At 38.6% G+C, this 25,271-nt stretch overlaps 1 protein-coding gene across 3 annotated transcripts in view; it reads right to left on the reverse strand.

The window, feature by feature from the left end:
* Positions 1–25,271, reverse strand: part of ARL15 (ARF like GTPase 15) — a gene marked incomplete at its 3' end in the record, with an annotated part of 224,941 nt that overhangs the window by 133,821 nt on the left and 65,849 nt on the right. For all 3 annotated transcript variants that reach the window (XM_082497699.1, XM_082497701.1, XM_082497700.1), the window contains exons 2-3: positions 7,452–7,596; positions 4,608–4,667 (exon numbers count right to left, since the gene is read on the reverse strand). In XM_082497699.1, coding sequence (XP_082353825.1) covers positions 4,608–4,667; positions 7,452–7,596 — 205 coding nt within the window. The remainder of the gene's footprint in view (positions 1–4,607; positions 4,668–7,451; positions 7,597–25,271) is intronic.

Here is a 25,271-nt window from a genome sequence, read left to right on the forward strand (position 1 = left end):
TAAGCAGGTGTAAATAACCTCTCTCATCTATAAAATGAGGAAACTGTTTGACACTGCCTGGGCTTAGGCACCATTTGAACAGCAGGCCGAGTATGATTGATAGCAAACAGATCTAACTTTAACGCTTTCGGAAGCTGAATGTCTCTGTGCGACTCACAGCTTGGACAGCTCATCAGGGTCATCTAAAAATTTCATCTGCTAAGACATTCTGTAAACTGTTAGATGTAGCTATGTCGCATATGGCATTGCATGCACTCCACAACCAGATTTTGTAGAGGTGTCAACTGCCTTTTAGTCAAATACAGTACAGAAATTTTACTGCTTTGTGGTAGTAGGTCTTTGTGAAGATGACTTAGGCTGGCATTTACTTGTGGGATCAGTTTTCTGATGACTAACTAGATGAAATTTTAGCTGCTCTGCCAGGCTATGTTGCTAGAAGGGTGTTCAGTACCCCCCTCTACCTCCCCAGAGCAAAGGAGGAGAGTGGTTTCCCATAACTATTCAAATTTTAAATTCTAATTAATAGCTTATCATTATTTTCTCCCTCCTCCCTCTTTTTTTCACAAGGCAGATACTACCTGACAACTGTTGCCGTCTTCTCCAGAGGTTCATATTTTCCATTCAACTTGGACTGCATGACAGTGTGACTCCCCCTCCTACTCTCTTCTCTGCTCTTTACTTCCAAATTAAGGCAAAATACGCATGCCTTGTTTAACCAATCCTATTTAAAGTTATTTGTTCTTAAGCTGTCACCTAGAAAATTAATTTAGCTGGCCTAAGAGTGTGAATTTATGACTTTGGTCATGAAGCTTAAGAAGGAACAGCAGTGGGGAGGACAGTTCTCATCTCTCTTTTCTTGGGCATGCTCAACCAACTGGAGAATCGAGCATCCCTGATATTAAGCACTCCACTCTTGCTAAGCACTTAACACATTTCGTCTTAAATGAAGTTTCAAAGATGACTTCACAACATGTTGATTCTCTATCCTTGTGAAAAAGGCCTTTGGGTGGATTACAAAAACGTAACACAAACATATGACAATATATTTTAGTACATAAAACAGAGAATGTTACTAAATGCTGTAACATGTTGTTAGCATTTTAAAACTTGGTAAGTAGAAAAAGAGCTGTTCACATCCAGAATCATTCTTTTAAATTTGACCAGGCTCAGTATTTGGCATCTCACCACTAGCTTCTAAGCCTGCATTTATAAGATACCAAGCTAAATTATAAAATAGACATTCTAAAAAACCTACTGTAAATTATCAGTTAACCTCCAGAATGGACCTATGATCTTGATTTAAGCTCTGAATAAGTATCTATGTCACAACAGACACCACGACTTCATATTCTGTTTTGACAGCATTACAACAGCAAATGACTGAATAAACACATTGAATAAATGGTGGTTTCAGGCATTGTGTCTTCAGGCTGGAATTTATTAGAAACAAAGAAAAAGCTTCCTATTGCCTTTGCACTTTCATTATCTGTCTGGAGAATAAACCACAGTGTTCAGTATCACTAACTTTCAGCAAAACACTGTTAGAACTTTCTGAACAACAAATGTTATCATCTGCCTTACGTTTCCAGTCTTTCCCCACTCTTCTGTATGTTCATTGTACACAATTTTATCCTTAGTTCCCAACAGAGATTGCTGCACCATAAAAGGAAATAATCAAATTTGTAATTTCCTTCTGTACCATTACTCAGCTGAGTTGCCTAATATATAGAAAGAGTTCCAGTTATCCTGGTAAAAGTACATTTTGAAATAATGAGGACTAGGGCACAGCACATCTTCACAGTCATCTAAATTACACACACTATATTATGGACTAAATTTTGGAAAACAAAAGGTAATTTTTTTTTAGTTTCTTGGTGGAGCAGGAAGGCATTATTGGTATATCAAAAGAAAAACTTAAGAGAATGGGCAGTTCAACTTGGTCCATAAATAAAGCAAGATCACCTTTTCAAGTAATTCAAGCAGGCCTATCTTTGATTGGAAAGCTAGATATATTCTTACTTATTCAGGACAAAATTCAATGTTTATAAACAAAATGTTTAACATTTATGAAATTGGATAAAAAACTTTGTTTTCTGGTAGGAAGGCAGTCTTCCTTAGGAAACAAAAAAAAATTGAAAAAATAATCAGAAATAGGATATTTTTTTTTTTTAATATTATAGTATCATGCTATTCAAAGAAAAAATTCTGCAAAAAGAGCACAGCAAACTTTCCTCCATGTCCCCAGTCCTAAAGGCTGATAAACAGATAATGAGATCTGGAAAAGACAAAAGAGGAGAGACTGTTTTCTATACACTTTTCCTGAAAATTTACAATCCCTACAGAAATGAAGAAACAAAACTTGTCTTCATTAGCAGCTCCAGAAGGCAACCAGAATAGTAAAAACTAGCACCATTTTCGATCTCAAGGAAGGGTACTGCTTCAAGCAAACAAAAATGACACTATGCAGTCAGCATCTGTTTCATATAACTGCTTGGCTGCTACATATAGGAACACTGAACACCATGACTTCTGCACTAATTTTTTTTAAGTATCGGCTGTTAATACGTTGCTGTATGAAGACATATGAAGCTTTCATTTACCTCAACCAAAAAGACAATTTTAAAAGAGTATCAAAAATTAAAACTATATAGAACTTCACCCTTCGAATAACATGCAACAACAGGCAGTGATTGTTAAAACCAGATGCCTTTCTACCTTCCTCCAAGTTTCCAAGATCAAACATCTGAACAAGACCTCTATACTACAGTGAAGAGAACTTAGATAACACTACCATAACAACTGAAGGCAAAAAAGCAGGAATGAGAACAAAAACATAGGCTTCTCTTCAACACCAGAAGCAGAAATTCCAAAATAAAATTTAGCAGTGATTAAATACGTAGGATGTTTTTGTTTATTTTCATACAGCAGCAAGAGAGAAACCATGCATGCTCCAGAAAACTCAGGCTTCACCTTCATCAAATAGAAACACATCTCTCAACTAGAAGATTAAAGGCTGACCACCAACTTCTGGAAGAAAAACTTTTGGAAGCTTGCCTTAGTTCCCTTACCTAGGCAATGAAAAGCTATCAGAATTAACATTTTTCTCCAATATCTCATAGAAAAAACAGACCATTTCTACGTACAGACGTGTAAACACCTATAGCTAAAGGAAAAGAAATAAAAGGTGGAGTAAAAAAAATTCTGACAATCCTTCTGCCTTTGGGAAGAGATAAATGGGTGAAAAAAACAAATCAAATATTCTGGATTACTTCAGGACATCCTGTCATGAGACATCAAAGCACTCACTGAGATAAGGGTTCTCATAACACACATACCTGCATAAAATAAAAGTTGTATGACCAGAAAAGGTTATGGAAGAGACTTCAACAAGGATCTGCTATAGAATACTCAGATTCAATTCTTGATGCAAAAACTGCATTTACCTATATAAATTATATATTTCATAGAGATTAGGCAGCAGAACGTATAAACTGGGCTGCAAATGATTCACTCTATTTCCAAAAAAATCCAAAAAGTGACCTAAGTGTACATTTTGCAGATAACACACTACAGCAGAACCAACACTATCCCTGCAGAGTGGTCACTTTAATGAAGAAAACTTCTGCTTCTTTTACAGGATACATGCTCAAACTAGGACATGTATATTTAAATCCATGGACCAATGGTAGTAAAGAGGAAATGCTATCCTTTTAACATCTGCTTATCTCAAAGCCTTCTTGAAACTGTTTCAGATAAGACAACCATCATGAAACTTGATTTGATCTCATGAAACTTCCTTCAAGTTAACTTCTACCCCACAGCATTTAAGAGAGGTTTCAACCTTGCTGAAAATCTAATGAATGCTCTCAAGATTCATTCTACTATATTTACATAGATAATAAGATCTACAGAAATTCTAGAACATAAACAAGATCTACAAGTTGGTTTATTTTAATGAGAAGAACATTAGATGAAATTAGACTCCACAAGAACTCTCATTAGAAGGGTGTTTTCTTCCTTTTAAGAGAGCTACCTCTTGATCACTTAAGACTCGGGGTCAGAATTGGGCAGCCAAATCGCTTACATGTATACAGACAATCAAAAAAAACACAAACACAAACCAACCATCTCTCCTAAAGCCAACAAATCCAACAAGAGACTAGATGTCAAAGAACATAACTCATTGAAAGTTGGCTGCCTTTGCAACACTTTCATTGGTGAACCAAGTATATTGGTTTTGCCAAATGTTCACATAGTTACCTGAGCCTCATAAGTTACATGAGTGCTCATAAGTAAAAGCTTACATATAAAATAAACACAGGGAACACACGTCCTTCAGCTGCAACATGAGCCGTACTACAATTACAGTCCAATTTGTATTTCTGTATAACCTAACCACTGCAATCCAAGAAATTATATTAAGGAGATATATCACGCGTTTCAGTCCTCCTGCTTTTTACCTATTGTTCTCTGCAGTCAGCATTTGTACAATTTTTCTGAACTTTATTTGCTGCAGTGAAACACATTGATTTATCATTTTTAAATTTAAAACAACTAACAGGTTTGTATGATGAGGTTTAGACACGGCAAATAAATAAATGCTATACCTCCAAGTTCTTTTACGTTCAAGATGGCATTCTGGAATGGCACTGCTTTTATACTGAAACCTAAGAACAGAAATAAAGAGTATTAATAAGTCATTTGTTAAAGAGGCCATTTGAAATCAATTGCATACATTCAGAAAAGACTATTTTTTCATTAAGAACCAGCATTTTGCATGTGAAATACTGTTTCAATATGATGTTTAAAAATATCATTTATAAGGGGGGTGATAAATCAGTACGAGCAATGAAATTTGCAATGACACTATTAAAATAGTTGGGACACATAAAATTCAGCACAAACTTCCATCCAGACCATCTACCATTTGGTAAGCAGTTAGTACAGAATATACCTTTATAAAGCCATCTTTTAATGCATCTGGAACTAAAACTTAGATTTCAGACTACCAGTAATATGAAGTGATCCTTCTGCAATTTTCAGACGTGGAAGACAACGTGCAATTCAAATCACTGTTTTCTTACATTTAAACTTCACATGTTTAGTTTACACCAGAGAATTAACCCTGTCAATGAATGTTATTAACACAAAGATCCTTTTAAAGACCTAAGTGGTATATATTAAAATGATTACAAGCCCACTAGAAGCATCTATGAATCCTCTGTTAGCCTGTAATATGCTTAAAACTGAAAAACTTTTCTGGAAGTGTGATGTTTTCCCTTAATTAAAAATTCTGACAGACAAGAGAAAGGGAATGTGAAAGGCTCCCAGCAATCTATCAATATACTATATACTAAATTCTTCACATTTAGTGCATACATACAACTGTATATAATATTTCACATAGGAAAAAAATATGTCTGCTCTTTCAGCATAAAATGTCCAGGTAGACATTAATTTTATTTCCATCCAGCACCAGTAGTTTCAATGTGATATTACATACCTGTGAACTGAGTAAAGAAGTTTTTAAAAAATGTGTTTTCTTAGCTGTCATTTAACAAAAACATGACATTTTTCTCACAGATCAGGCCAATAAAATACTCCAGTACTCTAATCATGGTCAGTGCTAGATGCAATGGAGGAAAGTGCAAGAAAATCTGAAGGGAATAATTATGAAATATTTTTGTTGTTGTTGTCTTAAAACAAATCCTAAACTCTTCCTAGAAAGGAGGAAAAACTGGAATCGACCAGAGGAGTGTTGATAAAAAAAGCAAAAATACAGGTTATAGTGTGAAAACTGAGTGGAGAAGTCACATTATATTATTGGATTCTCAATATTGTCTGATATAGCACAGATAAAGTACATATGGTTTATTATAAGCTTTATTATAAGCTGAATAGCCTAGATATGCATAATTTTGGCTTGGATGCTGCCTAGTTTTCTCCAGAATCTGTTTTCATTGCTCAAGTTGCCTAATTAAATAATGCTATTTTGTTGCAACTATCTAGAAACATGTAAGAAATTTAATTTTAAAATTAATCATATTTTCATTATTTCCTTTGATAGATCTATACTACTGTTTACATTTCTTTTACTATTTCTTTCAGGGTCTAAAGTGTTAAAGTAAAATTTGCACTAATTCCAGGTGAACTCCAAAGACAAAGCTCAGGAGAGGGGAAAAAAAGAAAAAAAAGGGCTGAATTACTCTAAAGTGTCCTTCTAACTTGTTGAGTTAGGCATTGACACCTTCTCCACACAATGAAGTGTCAGATCTCCTTAACATTCCAAATAACACCACTATGAAGGTAATTGTTTAATTATTCGTTACAGGAAAACCCCGGTATTTTCTTGTACCTGTTTTACTTTGCTTACTTACAGTTGTAACCTTACGTTCTTGTAATTTAAACAAAGATACACTGAAAACCAGTTAGGGTTGCTAAGGGACAGTCATAAAATTCAAGTCCATGGACTACAGATACAACATAAAGCCATGTAACTACAAACACCAGTTACTCGCTCAACACTTCCTATCTGTTCCCTCAGCAAATCGACCTTAGTAAATCGCTGCGGCCACCGACCCGTATTTCTTCCATCTCTATGACCTAATCTGTCCTCTTTCTAAACTTTGCACACAGGTATTCCTTCTTCTCACTCCACACACGTTTGTTTCTGTTTGTTCTGGTGCTGTTCTGTTTATTGGTTTTGTTTTGTTGTTTGTTTTTTTTTTTTAATGAAAATACTCTTTTCAGTATTAGTCATTCTGTTTCGTCTATATCACCGTGCATATTCAAATTTTTTGGACTGAAGATACCTTTTAGCTGTGGTTGTTCTCTCTGGTTTTATGTATCTTCTCAATGCCACTGAAACTTTTTGTAAATTGATTTTCTGATCTCAATCTGCCCTTACTACATAAACAAGTTTCTTTGCTGACCTAAAAAGAAAGGATAATCACCAGAAATAAACATTTCCATTACATTTATTCTTTTGGTTGCAAGTGTAAACCACAAGGCAGTACTGACCAACTACAAGAATAAATACATCCCAACTTAAGTTTCAGAGCATTACTGTCCCATTTGATTTTATAGCACATTCTCCTCTTTTCTGCCCATATGACAAGACTGCTTAAAAGCAAATGTAAAAAAAGAAGAAAGAAACCTTTTAATGTGTGTCTACACTACACTGCTATTGTATGTTTCCAATGGTTCTACTTCATTACACCACAATGTACCTTTTGACTTTCAACAGGTTCCAAATTGTATGTTTTCATGGATATTCCCCAATGTGTGACCAAACACTGAAAGAGTAAGTGGTGGTAGATTCAAGGCGATCCATTAGGTACTTTCAAAAACAAGGTAACTAAGCTGAAGTTCCTACCACCTTTGCTGTATGTTTCAATAGTTAACCTTTGGGTAACATTACAGCACAGCATGGAATAAAGGCAGCATCCTACCTGTGGTAGACACTATATTCTCCGGGCTTTCACTGCAAAGCTGTGACAGAAGACTTGTCTTGCCAGAACCAGTGAGGCCTATGCAAACCAGGTCATACTCAGGTCGTGGTGGTGGCGGTCCCTTGCAGCAAAGTGCTCTAAAACACTGCCAGGATAGGAAAACACAAAGAAAACAAAAACAAAACAAAGTTACTTCTTTTTGGCAAGTGTTTATTCAATAAGTTTCTAAAAATGAAGTTAATAAATTCAAAAGCATTGTAGAGAAGCAAATTATTTTTCCAAGTTACTATTTTGACATAATCTATAATTAATAGACTGAGACCACCTCAACTGACATATAGAACAGCTTTATAAGAAAACATCAAAATACCTGTTAAATTTTCACCTAAACCTCATAGAGTGGGGTTGAGAAAAGTCACATCTATTTCCTGAATAGCACGAACAGCGCACATATAGTGAGATAGGCATGACTTCTACTCAACTCTGTGGTTGGGCATGCATGAGTGTGCTTCCTGTATTCATTTGATGCAACACCTGGTGTGAACATCAGAGCAGCTCCTGAGCAGCTCCTGGCCAGGCTCTACCAGTTGCCGTAGGAAAGCATACTTCAGAGTTCTGCTCATGTCTCTTAAACAGTATTGCTAAGTAGGCCAAGCTCATCCAAAAGGTCCTATAAGCCCTTAGTAAGGTTCATCAGACCTGTCTTTATACGTAATATGGAAAAAAATTACGTAAAAATCTAAAAAGATACCATTCTGGGAAAGCTAGAAAGTTTATATTCAAGGTATGGGGTATAATTACCTGCTAATGTCCAAGATGGACCTCCCTCACCCGAATATATATATAAATACCTTTTTCCCCAGTATCTGCCACCTTCACATCAGAGGAATACATCTGCTATAACAAGGAAGGGAAAACACGTTTGTGCAATCACTCCTCTCTCACACATTCTGTCTTTACATAGCGCCATCCCTTTTTTTTCCATCTTAACCACAAGCCAATCACCCCATTGAGTAAAGTCTTTACAACCTTAACCTAGTTTATCTACATGACTACCCAGGATGTCTCATTGAGGACTATTGGAGGAGCAGAGAACCCGAACAGACACCAGTAAGGCACTGTGGGAAATAGCAAGGTGGCTCTGCAAGCAAGTCAACCAATTAGAACATGGTTATAAAAAAAAACAAAAAAACAACAGCTCACTGAATGCAGAACTTTTATTTGATTCTTTCTGCAGAGATGATAAGTTATTGTACATGCTGCCAAAACCATTAGTTTAAAGAAGCAGTAAGTTCAGGGAAAGTTACAAAATTCCTTCAACACCATTTTAAAATGTGAAAGGAAATATTTTAGGAGTAAAAACATTTACAGTAGTAGTTAAACTGAACAAAGGCAACATATTTCAAAAATAAAAGCTTTGCCTCTATTAAAACTTGACTCAAAAATCTTTTTTTTTTTTCAAGAAGGTTTACCCTTATATGTGTGTCTGTAGCTAAACAGTAAACATGCCTTCCAGCTTTATTCACTGACGTGGCTTTATACTTATCTCATAGATTCTACAAAGCCACAGCAAATATTCTACTCTGGTACGTAAGTGAGAAAGGCCAATTGAGTTCAGTGCACAACATAAGCTCCTTCAGAGTTTCCACTTAATGCATATCAGGCTGAAGGCCACATAAAATTCTTCGAAGCTCACCAGACCTCCTTAGGCTGTGAGTCAGGCCCTTTGCAGCCAGTCTTTAAAAAGGATTAAATTTGTCCCTGTCAGCACAGCGTCTCTGCGACAACTTTTTGATGTCATATTCCAAAACACAAAGGAAGAGATGAGCTGATGAAAGTCTGTGCTTCTCTCTGTCCAGACACTGTCCCAGTTCTAAGGCAACCAGTCACAACTCTTGCAGCCCTGATGACACATAGTAACCTGCAGTTCTGCCGAAGATAATTATTGCTCTTTGTAGGACACATATGAAGACTCTGTGGGTGACAGAGGGGCTCTGCAGGCTGGTTTTGTGAAGTTCAGTATCTCTTTAGTGCAGATTCCTTAAGTCTAACTTAGTCTGGGCAATCTTTATGTGCTGATGACTAAACGCATAATCAAAAATCCAGGTCAAATTGCATGTCCAAAGCAGCGTACACAGACCTGCCACCCACTCACCCAGGCTTCACCCGTAAGCACAGTGAGGTATGAAAGTTCCTGAGACACAGCAGAGGCAGCGTTACAGCATTGCTAGATAAGGAAAGAGCAACTGACGTCATCTACCTGGACTCGTGCAAAGCATTTGACACCTTCCCACATGACATCCTAATCTCTAAATTGGAGAGACGAAGATTTGATGGATGGACCACTCAGTGGATAAGGAATTGCCTGGATGGTCACACTCAAAGAGATGTGGTCAATACCCCAATGTCCAACTGGAGATCAGTGACAAGTGGCTTTCCTCAGGGGTGAGTACTGGGACCTGTGCTGTTTAACATCTTTGTCGGCTACATGGATGTTGGGATTGAGTGCTCCCTCAGCAAGTTTGCTGCCAACATCAAGCTGTGTGGTGCAGTCAACATGGTGGAAGGGAAGGGATACCATCCAGAGGGACACGGACAGGCTTAGCAGGTGGGCCTATGTGAAGTTCATGAAATTCAACCAGGCAACATGCAGGGTCCTGCACATGGGACAAGGCAATCCCAAGTACAAATGCAGGCTGTGTGGAGAATGGATTGAGAGCAGCCCTGAAGAAAAGAAATTGGGGGTGTTGGTTGATGAGAAACTCAACATGAGCTGGCAATGTGTGATCACAGCCCTGAAAGCAAACCGTATCCTTGGCTGAATCAGAAGCATGGCCAGCAGGTTGAGGGAGGTGATTCTGCCCCCCTACCCTGACCTTGTGAGACCCCACCTGGAGCACTGCATCCAACTTTGGAGCCCCCCATATAAGAAGGACATGGACCAGTTGTAGCAAGTCCAGAGGAGGGACATGAAGATGATCAGAGGGTTGGAGCACGTCTCCTATGGAGACAGGCTGAGAGAGTTGGGCTTGTTCAGCCTGGAGGAGAGAAGGCTCTGGGGAGACCTTATAGCAGTCTTCCAGTAATTAAAGGGGGCATGCAGGAAAGATGGGGAGGGACTCTTTATCAGGGAGTGCAGCAACAGGATGAGAGGCGAATGTGAGGGTGGCGAAACACTGGAACAGGTTGACTGAAGAAGCTGTGGATGCCCCATCTCTGGAAGTGTTCAAGGCCAGGTTGGATGGAGCTCTGAGCACCCTGGTCTAATAGAAGGTGTCCCTGCCCATGGCAGGGAGCTGGAACTAGATGACCTTTAAGGTCCCTTCCAACTCAAACCATTCTATGATTCTATAAGCAGCAGGCAAAAAGATGCAGGCAGGGAGAGTTGGCAGTTTATTTATTTATTTTAGAATGAACCCATAGATTTTTAAAGTATTGATAACAAAACAATACAGTATCTTGAAAAAAATGTATGCATTTAGCGAGTTTCAGAAAAAAAAGGATGTAATTATCCAGGAAACTGGGAGTAATTGGGTGCTGCAGTCTCCAGAAAACTGCAAAAATTCAGCACCACTGTTGCTTTCATTTTACTTGTACACGTGCAAGCGTGCTCTATGTGCATGTATAATCACACGCAAGAGCTAAAGGAAGAATTTAGCCGGTCCTACTCCTGCTTAGGGATTTCTATCCAAACCAGGTGATTTTAGGTGGATCAGTATTTGAGCTGACAGTCCTAGACAGTGTCCCTTTAAAGCCCTACAGAGAATTTTTGGAGGAAAAGCATTAAATATTGTGTCTATAGCAGTGGTGGCCAAACATTTCTGGTATACGTGCCACCCAGAGATCACAGATTGAAGCTCTGGGCAGCAAACATCTCCGAATTACTACTCTTTCAACACGTTACACTGCCTCCAGCCATTGAGTCTGTCTTTGCCTATGCATTGTACTTGTCATTTCACTCTCCTTTTTGGGGTGAAATACTCCATTATTTCTGCTTTGTTCTGAACCCATCTCCTGTCTGTTTCTTTTGTTGCCACTATTTAATAGGGACAAACAGAAGCAAGGGATTTCATGGTTAGTTGATTAAACACACACAGTCTCATGCAGAAATACCCAAAGTTAGTGCAACATTAATGCTAACAAACGAAGCATTCAGAGCTCCTGAAATCCAGAATGAAGGCTGAAAGCTCAACCATAACTCTGCTCCCCTCCCCCTCTTGCTTATACTTATGTATATGGTCTCCCTTTAAATTTTATTTTTCAATTAAGGTATCTGAACAAGCAGACTTCTAGTACCCAGCACACACTTATATCCAGAGGGCTGATTAATCATCTGAAGCTGTTGATGAAAATTCAAGGAGATTGCTAAAAAAAGACAAATTTACACACAGCAGGCTCCATAGCTCTGATGTTTTATGAGATCACAGAAGCACAAAGAAATCTCATACCTTGAAGAAGTAATGTGAAAGGTGGGGGGAAAAAAAACAAGGTAGACAGTTGCAATACTAAGGATAGGGAACAACTGGGGACAGTAACAGAATAACTGAATGCAAATAACAGAATCCTCAAGGCACCTGATTGAATTACACACAGCTAGGACAAGGAGCAAAAAAGGGATACGTAAACTACATTTTAACTGTATGAATGCCTTAATGTTAAATTAGTACAATAGAATCTATGCATTTGATCGTGTAAGCTAAAGCTGCAGACTCTTCAGTTTCCATACTGCTGCACAGGCACTACAAAAAAAGGGAGGAAGAGGAAAAAAATACCAATTTTAAGACACATAACCAGTGACACTGCTTCTGTTTTCAAAACATCAGATTGATAAGATTCCTTTTCCTCTATACAACAGTAATGAGGACAAAACCTAACTGATTGATCTTCATTTTGTGGCTGCCAACAGAGATGAATGAATACTCACATAGTCACTGCCATCTTGATGTCCAGCACAGAATAAAATACTAAAATCATGACCAGTCACCTCTTTGACAGTCCACAATCTCATTAAACAGTGACCGCTACACTCAAGCTCCTCCATCCCAATATAGACTAACGATCCAAACTCCAATAGAGGGACCCCAGCTCAAGGCCTGTGAACCTACTGCACCGCTCCCTGCACAGGATAAAGTAATCTTGTTGTTTAACCTGGCTAATCTTCATGAGCATGTGGTCAGCCCATTGGTTGAACCCAAAAGCACTCTTCCTCTCCATGTGCCTACATGTCTTCAATTTTATATCAGCCTGTGCTGCAAGAAGACAGAACAGTATATGACATTAAAGACAGAATGATATAAAATAAGACAGAAGAAAAAAATTCTCAATTAAGTGAGGCAGTTTTACAGAGTAAACAAAGGCCTGGTGATGTCCTACCTTATATAGATGTTACAGGACACTATAATAGCAACATATTGTTTCGAGCAGGAATCTCAAATTCTCCCTTCACACCATTAAGGAAAGAAACACATTTGGATACATTGGTTAAATTATTCACCAGCCCCTACCAAACACTCCTCTATATTTCAGAGGAGCTTTGCTTCTAGAGTCTCAAAAAGAACAATCACACCTGAATTGACTTTCAACATCCCTCTGTGCACCAGCTGAACCACAGAATCATAGAACAGTTTGGGTTGGAGGGGTCCTTTAAAGGTCATCTAGTCCAACCCCCTGCAGTGAGCAGAGGCACCTTCAACTAGATCAGGTTGCTCAGAGCCCCATCCAACCTGACCTTGAATGTTTCCAGGGATGGCGCATCTACCACCTCTCTGGGCAACCTGTGCCAGTGCTTCACCAGACTCACAGTAAAGAACTTCTTCCTTATATCCTGTCTAAATCTTCCCTCTTTTATTTAAAACCATTAGCCCCTGTCCTGTTGCAACAAGCCCTGCTAAAAAGTCTGTCCTCATCTTTCTTGCAAGCCCCCTTAAACTATTGAAAGTCCATAATAAGGTCTCCCTGAAGCCTTCTCTTCTCCAGGCTGAACAACCCTCAATTCATTCAGCCTGTCCTCACAGGAGAGATGCTCCAGCCCTCTGGTCATTTTTGCAGCCCTCCTCTGGACTCGCTCCAACTGGTCCATGTCTTTCCTTGTGCTGAGGGCTCCAGAGCTGGACTCAGTACTCCAGGTGGGGCCTCACCAGAGCAGAGTAGACGGGCAGAATCACCTCCCTCGACCTGATGGCCACAGTTCTTTTGATGTCTTTCTGGGCTGCAAGTGCACATTGCCAGTTCATGTCCAGCTTTTCATCCACTGTTACCCCCAACTCCTTCTCAGCAGGGCTGCTCTCAATCCCTTCATCACCCAGCCTGTATTTGATACTGGGGTTTACCTGGACTCCAGTGGAGGACCCTGCACTTGGCCTTGTTGAACCTCATGAGGTTCACATGGGTCCACTTCTCAAGCCTGTCCAGGTCCCTCTGGATGGCATCCCTTCTCTCAGGTGTGTCAACCTCACCACTCAGCTTGGTGTCATCCACAAACTTGCTGACGGTGCACTCAGTCCCACTATGCGATTAAGACATTCAACAGTACTGGTCTCAATATGGACCCCTGAGGGACACCACTTGTCACCAATCTCCATCTGGACATTAAGCCATTGAACACTACCCTCTGGATGTGGCCATCCAAACAATTCCTCATCCACTCTGAACAGTCCACCCATCAAATCCATATCTCTCCAATTTAGAGAGAACGATGTCAAAGGCCTTACAAAAGTCCAGATCATAGCTCTTCCCTTGTACACTGGTGTAGTCATTCTATCATAGAAGGCCACGAGGTTGGTCAGCAGGACTTGCCCTTGGTGAAGCCATGCTGGCTGTCTCGAATCACCTCCCTGTCTTCCATGTGCCTTAGCATAGCTTCTAGGAGGATCTGTTAAATGATCTTCCCAGGCACAGAGGGGAGGCTGACAGATCAGCAGGTCCCAGGGTCCTCCTTTCTACCCTTTCTAAAAATGTGTGCAATGTTTCCCTTTTTCCAGTTACCGGGGTCTTTGCCTGACTGCCACAACTTTTCAAATATCACGGAGAGTGGCTTGGCAACTACATCAGCCAATTCCCTCAGGACTTCGGGATGCTTCTCGTCAGGTACCATAGACTTCTGTATGTTCATGTTCCTCAGGTGGTCACAAATCTGATCTTTTTTAACAGTGGGAAGGACTTTTTCCCCTGACTCCCTGCCTTGTAGTCCATCCACTCAAGAGGTGTGGGGAGAGAGGTCGCCAGTGAAGCCTGAGGAAAAAAAGTTGTTAAATACCTCAGCCTTCTCCTTGCCCTTCTTATTTTTTGTGTCCCTTACCAAGTTCAGCTCCAGCTGTGCCATGGCCTTCCTGACCCCATCCCTACACAACCAAGCAGTATACCTATACTCTTCCCAGGATACCTGTTCCTGCTTCCACTGCCTGTGCATCTCTTTCTTGCCCTTTAGTTTGACCAGCAGGTCTTGATTCAGCCATACGGGTCTCTTGCTCTCCTTTCCTGTTTTCTTACACCTGGGGATCAAGAGCTCTTGTGGTCTATGGAAAGCATCCTTGAAGATCTGCCAGCTCTGTTCTGTTCCCTTGTCCCTGAGGGCAGCTCCCCAGGGGGTCCTATTGACGAATTCCTTGAACAGCTGGAAGTTTGCTTTCCTAAAATTCAGGGTCCTGACTTTACTCTTCGCCTGACCGGTATCCCTCAGGACTGCAAACTCCACCAGTGCATGATCACTACACTGAACAAGGCATAAGACACAGGCTCAAGTACCAAAACCAGACAAATGACACAGCCCTATTCATTCTTCAACATATTTGACAACTCCACTACCGGCGGAGAAGGCTTGGAGGAAATAAGGTCAAGTAGAAAGAACTGGCTGACTTCTGGCAAGCGAGATATGACACTGCTGTTCAAAGCATATCACTTCAAAAGACTTCATGGTCACGACGCATTCTTCTTTTGAGTGATGATAATACAGTCACAGTGGGTTGAATCCTGTCCAAAATCCAGAACAACTTTGGGATTTCTCAAGAAAAGAAAATCTTCACTATCTCAAGAATAAAATAAAGGTTTCAACTCCATTTATGATGGTCAAAACTGCTGGCTGCAACATTGCACAAGGATGAAGGACATTATGTTTGTTTGTATAACAACTGGGAAGAAGGCAGGAGATCATTTGTTTTATCTGATATGAGAGGGACTGCTCTGGGGTGAAGGCTTCACCGAGAAGTTCAGGGCTTCAGGAACCACAAAAATTCAATAAATGCAGTCAAAAACATAACTTCCCTGGAAGAAGCTGTAAGGCAACACAAGTCCTTTCCCTACCATCAGCCAAAGCAAATCACAAAACCTCATGTTCAAAATGGAAAATAAGCCTCTCTGTCCTTAATCTCTTGCACAGTCCCTATAAATGAAAAAAGAGCAAAACCAAATTATGACTCTTCATTCACACTGTGCTTGAAGAAACTATGAAGAAAAACAATTATCAAGTTCTGGATGTACTCAGATTTCACTGCAGTAGTATAATTTAAAAGCCTACATAAAATAAAATAGCACATGGCTATGATAAGCCAATGCTGAATCAGCAAAACAGTTAAACATATGCCCAGGTGCTACTCTGAACAGGAGAAGACAATCACTCACTCACTTCACTGCAGTGTCAAATCAAGCTCCAAGGGGGTTGTCGGGCACTTCAAGGTTTCATCAAGTGCAGAATTATTGCTCAAGTTGTTTCTTCTCTGACAGTTTGCTTTCTATTTATTTTGCTGCACAAGAGCAAGTCACCTCTTTCAACCCATCAGTCCATTCACATTCAACAGCAAGAGACAAGGGCAAGAAAAAAGATGAACGAAAGCCTTTGCAAACAGTTTGTTTCCCAACCTAAGGAAATACAACCATACTAAGAAAGCCCAAAGAATCATTGGAAATATCAGGAAAAAAGGCAGCAGCAGCAGCACCAAAGTGCAAAAGTTAAGGATGTGGCACCTCCTGTCACTTCATTTCTAGTAAGGATGAAAGATGTATAGAGATTTTTAAAATTTTTTTTTAATATCCACACACCCCACACCCCCCTCAGGAAAAAAAAACCAACCAACCACCAACCACCCCAAACATAAGAGCTTTCAGGCTTGTTAAAGTTATCCCTTTACAGTTCCTGAGCCAAATCAAAAAAAGCTTTTCCATGATACATGTGTGTTAGAAGGTGGGTTACAGAACACTGTTCTATTGTTCAGCATAGCATGAATAATTACTTGTGTTCTATAAGCCCACATGGGATCAGAAAATCAGGAAGAAAAGCATATAGACCACTTGGTGTTCTTTGATTTTTCTAATTAAAGTTGACTACAGGTCACCTAAATCCAATAGCACACTTACTTTCTTCTCCCTGAAAAATCTTTGGTACACAAGACCCTGGACATCAATATTTGGTATACATGGCACACCTAGTATTACTTTTATAATAACCCCAAAAAAAGATTTACGGAAACAGTACAGTGATATATCCAAATTTCATGCCCAAATCGGTCAAAGAACCTCAAAGAAACAAAATTAGAGAAATGCTTCCGTTACACCTGAAGCATATATCCAGAATGTACACTAGATGAAGAGGAAAGTAAATGAAGACTTACATTGCATTCCATGCTTTAAAACAGAAAAGAAGAAGAAAAGCTCCTGATGCAGTCCTATTTGCAGTCCTACTTGTGAAATTGCTAGGCAAATTCAAAGTACACTAGGAGAGTAAAACCCATCACCAAGTGTGAAGTGAGATTACTACATAAATCCTACTGTAACTTGCAGAAAAAAGGGTCTCAAAAACGTTCAGTTAAGTTAAAATAAATACAGACAAATTAATTTCAAATATATTTGGAAAAAGCACAAGAAATGGCCAAGTACGGCAAACAAGAGGAGCGTGCCCTCATGCACTGATAGCCAGAAGATCTCAAGGGGTTTTCAGATTATACCAGTTAACACATCCCTGAGATAAGTAACAAGATCTGAATTCTTCCACAGAAAAACTCCAGACAATTTTTTCCACCCAGCTTCAGCCCTTGCTTTCGACGCTGTTGGGCATCACAATTGTAACTAAAAGCAAACAGCTCCTGGGCTGTGTGCATGTCTGAGCATCAAAAAGCAAAGGAACCTAGAGAAACTCCAAGTATGTTCTGAGGGAAAAAGAAGTGTCTAATTTTTACTTAAGGCAACATTTCCTCTGAGATTAAGCCCCAGGATATGTCTTGTTCTTTCTTATGAAAGATTTCAAAACTAACATTTGCCATAAAATCTGAGAGAAAAGAGGAGAAATCTCTGAGGACAGCAGACCAGACTATTTTCTATAAAGTCCAGTCTTACTGAACATGTTCACAGCTGAGGTAGAATAGTAAGTACAAAAAGATTATGAGTATCAGTCAAAGTAAAATCTGTACAAACAAAACCCAACAAAAACAGGACAGAAGCACCCACTGACAAATGAAAAACTTAGAAGAATTTTAGAATTATTTTGCCAAATACCATAGAGCAAAATTAAAGAAAATTATGATAGTGTGATGGTACATTAAAAAGGAAAGTACAGTTTCAACTGTCACTTTTAAGCCTACCTGCTCAGGGGTCCCAGCTAATAATTCTCTCTTTGCTCATACAATACAAGAAGCACACTATAGCAAATTTAGGCATCACTCAACCAAGAAGACAGCAAACCAATGAACATTTGGTTGCTCTGAAATTATCAGGAGGCAAGGGAAAGAAGATATCAGTAGAGACTGATGGAAAAAAAAAAAGTTACTAAAATAGAAAGAGTCTATGCAGTTAACATTTAAATATAAGGGTGAAAAGCATTACTAGTGTGCACACAATCTAACAAAAAGCAATGGGAGGATTTACATAAAAGTAGCAGATGGACAGAAAAACAAGGATAGCTGGATTTTGCAGGCAGCGCAGGTCTTCTGGCCAAATAATTCTTCTGCCTGGAACACTGAAGACTAGACTGCCTTCCAACACTAGAAAATGGAGTAAGAAGTATACCAGCATTGGCGGACACACAAATAGGAGAGCTAACGGTTGTGCTCTATTACCAGTTCATGGTGTTATCAATCTCCAGTGTTGAATTTGAAGCACTATATAGTTGCACACTATGGGCTTTTCTTATTCATTAGGCTCCCTATGAATGATTTCGCTCTTGCGTGCCCTCATCATTTGACTTTCCCAGTATGCTGTACTTAAAAAAAATAAGAACCTCTAAGAGGATATCTATTTTGACCAAAAGACCTAGGGAATATGAAATATGTAGTAACACACACAGGAACCTCTCTTCCCCCTTATATAGCATAAGAGTTTTACTTGGCTAGCACAGCACATTACTACTGTGGGAGGAAACACAAGACCGACCCACACAAAAAAATTAATCCAAAATATACAATTAGAGGAAGGCATATGAATCTCAAGTACCATTAAAAATTCTTCAAGTTTTAATCAATGAGAGCCTCTTTGAATGTAAAATAGTTTTTGCCTCAATCAAACTCTTAATGAGTTAGCTTTGAGAAACTTCAGCCATTGAAAACATCTCATGCTCCAACACAGGGATTTTGTGTTTCTTCTCTCTCCAGTTGAAAGTTTGACTTTTTTTCCTGACTGTATATGTATATCTACCACCGAGTTTCTCAGCTGTCACCATTCTGTTTGTTTACGATGATTCTATTGGCTATTTTGTTTATCTAGCATTGTAAAATCAGAACTGTCAAATTTGTCACTGCTGAGAAAGCATGGATCAAGGATTACACAGCCTGTAAACTGTCTGGAAGAGAAACCCAACAGGTGCTCTGCTTCTAGTCCTTGAATGTTTGGGGAACACAACTCAAATTGAGATGGGGATTCGTAGCTGACAGGGAAGGGAACGGATGATACAGAGCAATGGGTCAACTACAGATATAACCTGTTTTCGTATGCTTGCACTATTAAAAAAAAAAAAACATAAGCCAACAAAACCAGCCAAACAAAATAAAACACAAAACCCCACACAACTACCACACTAACCTGTTCAAGCACGACTTTTTTTAATAAATATTGAACAATACCTATGCATCTACTTGAGTTAGATGGGGAGGAGGGAGAAAAGGTAAAGAATACTTTGTAGATAAACTCTGGACGGAGGTTAAGCTGCCTTTGAAAACCCACAGCTGAATTTTAATGTTTTTTGGGAAAAGGAGAGCTGGAAAGCACAAGCTTTATTTTTTTGATAACACGGATTATTGTGGCCTTGCTAACAAAACAGCCTGCCATACAGCTATGCCTACTCCAAGTATGTCAGCATGCCTTCTCTGCAGTGTAGACAGCCCAAAGCAAGAAGTTTCTCCTAGTGAAACTACAACCACTTTTTAATCAGTCAAGGGGTATGAAATACTTCAAACCACAGGAAGGTATCACTATACCAGATTATATTTTTTTTAGTGGGGAAGATCCACTTTTAGTCTCAGAGCTGTTGAAAACCTTTTGAGGGGATACAAATTCTTCTCCTTTGAGTAGGTGCAGCATCCAGGCAGCTCCAGCAAACACACACTTTTAAAGGGAGCAAAAGCCCTCAGCCTGAAACCTTCCTGTGCCATCCCTTTCCCAACGTTACTGCTTTTGCTGACAGCGTGCTGGGTGTCTGTTTTTTTTCAGATAATATTACACAATAGTTCCATAAAAATTCTGTTAAGTTAAAAATGCAACAAGTTGTTACTTAAGAATATACCTTATGTTGATGAAATGCAATCATAAATCCGAGCAGAAATAAACTCAACATGCTATTCAGGTAACTGAGCACAGCTCTGGGGTGCTCAGTCCCTCACCTGCTTTAACACACAGCTGTGAGAGATTTAATACTTGTTCTAAGGAGGCTGCAGACACCTCAGTAAGAACTGACTTCTTACTGGAACAAAATTTTTGACCATTTATTCTAAATCAGCATAAATCTCACCAAGCTGAGAAAGCTCCTCCTTTTGCTGGCTAGAGAGAAAATTTCACTGAGGACCAGGGAGAATTGCCATAATGATGAGAGTCTATCCGAGAAACATAAGCAATCTGGAATTGGTGGCATAATTCAGAATGAGAAAACGAATAAAAACAGGCTTGAGAAATGGGAGGCAGCTATCTTTTAGAGACTAAGACATATGATTAGCTGTAAAAGCAAACAGAGCATTGGCTTTTGCTCAACCTTTTTGCGGAAAGTATTTTTAATTTTTTACATTCGCTTCCCTAAGGACAGACAGATTATTAGAGAATTGTAATAAAGAACTGGAAGCTAGGATTTTGTAAGGTAAAGGTATGATAAGGAAACGACTTTTACAGTGAAACTTCAGTAACTGCCTATTACATACATATCATTAGATCAGTATTTTCGAAGCAAAGGAATGTATAGAGTACGAGAAGAGATACATGGAGTTCTTCTTGTGCCACATAGATTTTTCACTGAAAAGTAAGCACTCATAGCTCACAAGTATTTCTCCAAAGCAATTTATAATAATTAAAAGATACGATAAGGCACAGGATCTATCATATCATTTTATACAAGGATTAGGGAGTGCAGCACAGTTTGGTTATGTTATTGAGTAATAAAATTACGAAGTGTAGGATTTAAGAAGAAATGAACTGCACTAAAACCTGTCAAATAAAGACCACAGTAACTGAAAAAGCTAAAGTATTTTACTTTCCTAAGTAATAATAATACAGTCCTCTTTATCTGAAGAAACGTGTAAATGTTCACATTTCCTTATCCTTGCAAGAAATTCTTAAGCTCTTGTTAGCAAGTTTATTGCTACAAAAGCATGCAATCACAAATTATGCCTTAGAGATCAATGCTTCATCGGGAAGAGATGGTGATCTGTAAAAGCTGGGAAACAGAGACATTTGATGAAAAAAAGTATTTCAGAACAACTGTTTTACCATAAACACAGATGAAATTAAGAGACATTCAACCTTCATGTCCTAGTGTGCTGCACAAGATCCTTATCTCACACCTAGGTGGAATCACCATGCATGTAGATGAACCTTCACGTGGTAGATTTGCAGAGGAGAGACAAGAACAAGGTGCTGGTGTGGTGGTGTAGTACTATCGATCAAAACACTACTTCTGCAGAACAGTAGGAAGCAAAAACTCTGCCCTAAACTCCACATAGAATAATAGTTGGTAGTGAGGCATGAGCTCTACATAAAACCTCCTTGGACTTGCACAGGTGAGCAGGAAGCAGACAGGACTTTCTGGAAAGATACTGAACTGAAGGAATTAAAAAAGAGAAGATCCTCCAAGACCTCAGTCACTTCCAGGTCTGCAGGTCAAGAGCAGAAAGATTAGAATTTGAAGTAGTTACTGCAAATGAACATTTTCTACTCTTTTTCATACAAGCAGTTTATGAAGTCTATACAAATGAGAAAAACATGCCAGAGAACTGCAAACAGCAAGAGGCAACATTTCTGGTGCCCAATGTAAATTATGAGTCCCTACGTCTCCTGCAACAGATGAGCAACTGCAAATTGGGTCAGGTCACCATCCTCAACTGATGAATGTCAAGGAAATCAAACTAAAAAATATGGAGCAACATATAAAAAAAGCATAAGCCTGACCATTCCTCAAGTCTCATCCAGTTAGGCAGACTGATGAAGCAGAAATTCTTCTGCCACTATTAACTGTGCTGCTCAAATCTGAAAATTTGTTAACAGCTACCGCTTTCGTATTAAGTTTTCCAAGTTCCTTACCACCAGAAACTAAAAAAACTCATATCTTTTAAGCAATTAAGTGCACTATCTAAACCCAGAGATATTTTGATGGAAAAGAATAGAATACCCAGGCAGACAGTTAAAGATGTAGCAAAACATACAAAATTCTAGTGAGCATATGCTGTCTCAAGTTCACAAATCTAAATGCATTTTCCTAAAGAATACTGAAAGCCCTTCGATTACTATGAGGCAAACTGTGATTTCCGAAGTTTTTAAACTGACAAACTAGCAGTGACTTGGGTTATTTTTTAACTTTATTCTTAGAAACAACCCAGGAAATTTTATTAAGCCTATTTTTAAATGCAGCTAACCTCACAAAGTTGAGGATAATGTCAGCCTGAGCAGTAAAATTCAGCCAAAGAGCTGAAAAAAAGACCTAATAATACTAGCAGGAAGGGGAAAAACTATGTTGTTATTAATGTATTACTGCTAGTGAAATACCACTGAAGTCCAATGTGATCCAAACCACAGTGCAATGTGTGTAAAGCAGGAAAGACTGCTAAGTTCCACACACTAAAGAGAAGTAGTAATTACAGGGCATTTTTTTATTAATTTGTTCTGACTTGGAATTTGGTTTTGGGACTGATTCAACCTACAGGCAGTTCAAAAGAAAAGAGTCCTTGAGCATAAAACATGGTCTAAAAAAAATGACTAGATGCAAATTTGAGTGGTAGTTTTCTTCTTAAAGACAACAAAAACAATGAGAATATGATTGTAAAGTCCATCTAGTACAAGGACACTACAATAATTTCAAGTAGTTTATTGCAAGAGGACACAACCGAGCTTAGAAGTCTCATATTTGACTCTTGTCCAGAAACAGGAATCAAAATGAACTATCAAGCTGTAGTCTAAATGTTTGAAGATTTTTCAGCTGGGGACATTATGCAGCCTTAAATGGTAAAAACAGTTAAGTCCTGTCCCAATAAAAATCCTAGAAAAAATAATCTTCTACAAATACGATGAAGTTCCAAGAGACCACAAATTGATTTGGAAATGTTCATATTAGAAAAATCCCATTGACAACAATAAGCACAGTGTTGAACAGTATGAAACTAGGTAAATATTTTTGCACTTAGTGTACATATGAAGTCCATTGTAAAAACATTAAAACCTACTTGGACTTCCAGGCACACTCAAGTATTTTAATGACAAATGTATCGTGATTCTTCTTCCTGCCTTCTACTGCTTTTCTCTTCCGCTAAGCCGTACATTCCAGCCTAATAGCAACATATTTTCTACTCCAATCAACCATACTATTCAGCGGTATTTCCTAGAAAAATTTTTCTTGTGTGTCAGATAAACACAGAAGAAAATCCTTCAGGGACAGCCTGATATACCACAAATTCTAGTTGAAATAATACTGAAGAAAGAAATTAAGAATTTCCTTAGTGAACCTACCAGTACAGAAAATGGGGAAAAAGAATAAATATCTTAGCAAAATTTAACCGTATCAAGCAACTGCCTTGGACTTCACTCCATAATTTTAAAGCTATGTGGATTCAGAAGGATCAGAAAAGTCACACTGTGTGAAAAATCAACTGTAGTAAAAATAAACTGAAAAGATCTACACAAGCAGCATTACGGTACTGCACATGATCATGCTTGTTTCATTTAGACAAGAAAAGCAGTTCATATGTGGCATTTTAGAAGAGCAAAGTCCTTTTCATAATTTTCTGGTTAAAAATAATTTGGAGGTACCTGACGAGACAAAAACAGTGACAAAAAAATGTTACATTGCAGGTGCCACACAGAATCTCATTAAGAGTAAACAACAACATATACTTTCCTCGAGGAACTGCTGAACTTCTATCAACAATTAAACACTCCATTAAATCAAACTGCACATAACAAAGAACTGTGTGAATTCGCAGTGCAACTCATTTATCAGTGTTCTCATACAATTCTGTGCTGCCCACATTTTCAGGAATTAGACCTGCAAGGTTCCCCATTTTTACACATGTTCAAAGAATTTAACATTATTAGACTGTCATAAATGACTTAAGATTTTTGGCAGGCCATCTGCTGTAATAGCTTTGAATTTCCCTTAAGTGCTTATTGTGGATGACTTATTTTAACAAGAATTAACACTACCATGTGGCTTAGACAAAATCTAAACTCTTAACTCCTTTGCATCACTAACATACCAAGTGAAGGACAATGTTATATACATGGTATTTACTTAAGGTAAATTAGACCTCGTGACATGTTACATATATCGGACATTCTTTTGATCTTAACTTGAAACTATTATTCCTTCTAAAGCAGTGTAAGACTGTCTCCATATGCTTGGCCTGTGTACTTTGGATCTCTGGCCAGCAGAGTAAGAACTCCAGAAAAGTTTAAAAGAAACACTTTGCCAGTCACAGCAGGGTTAAAAAACAAGCAAGATCGCTAACGCTTACCATTCTACAAATTCCAACTATATTTGAAAAGTCATACCAGTCCTATTCTGCATTCCGAATTTCTGCAATATTAATTAGTTTCAGTGTAAGAACCTTCATGAGTGGAAGGCTGATTAGCTCGTAATGTTTCCTGTGTTGGTTGCACTCTAGATCTACTTTGTTACTTAGTACATAGAAGAATTTAATCAATCTTCCCAGAAAGAATCTCAGCAACCAGAGCTATTTCAGTGGCTCATTAGGTACTTATTAAAAACAGACTTCATCGCTGGTATCTTAGGACAGTGAAAACAAAAAACAGATTGCACGGATTTGTTTTTAAAGAATTTGATGTCATCATTTTTGCCATTATAAATTAAGACCAAAAACAAATATTGGCAAAGAAAGCATAAGTCCTATACTTTCTTGATTCCTCCATTGCTCATGTATAGGAAAAAAAAAAATACTGCTCTAATTAACACTGCAGAATCCTCCTCTTCTGATACAGACAAGAGATGAGAAGATTTCAAAAATGAGCGAGCAAAATCTTCTATTTTCTGTTCTATCACAGGGAGCAATCTCAGGTTACACTTTTCAAACCATGTTTCCCCCTATAAAAAATACTGACAATGATCCAATGCCATATGCTATATGGCAGAAATGTCATCCATATATTTCATACTCACTGGCTTGGGTATTCTTCATGACATGAGTGGACCGG

The sequence above is a fragment of the Vanellus vanellus genome (assembly GCF_965231255.1).
Source record: "Vanellus vanellus genome assembly, chromosome: Z".
NCBI classification, from domain to species: domain Eukaryota; kingdom Metazoa; phylum Chordata; class Aves; order Charadriiformes; family Charadriidae; genus Vanellus; species Vanellus vanellus.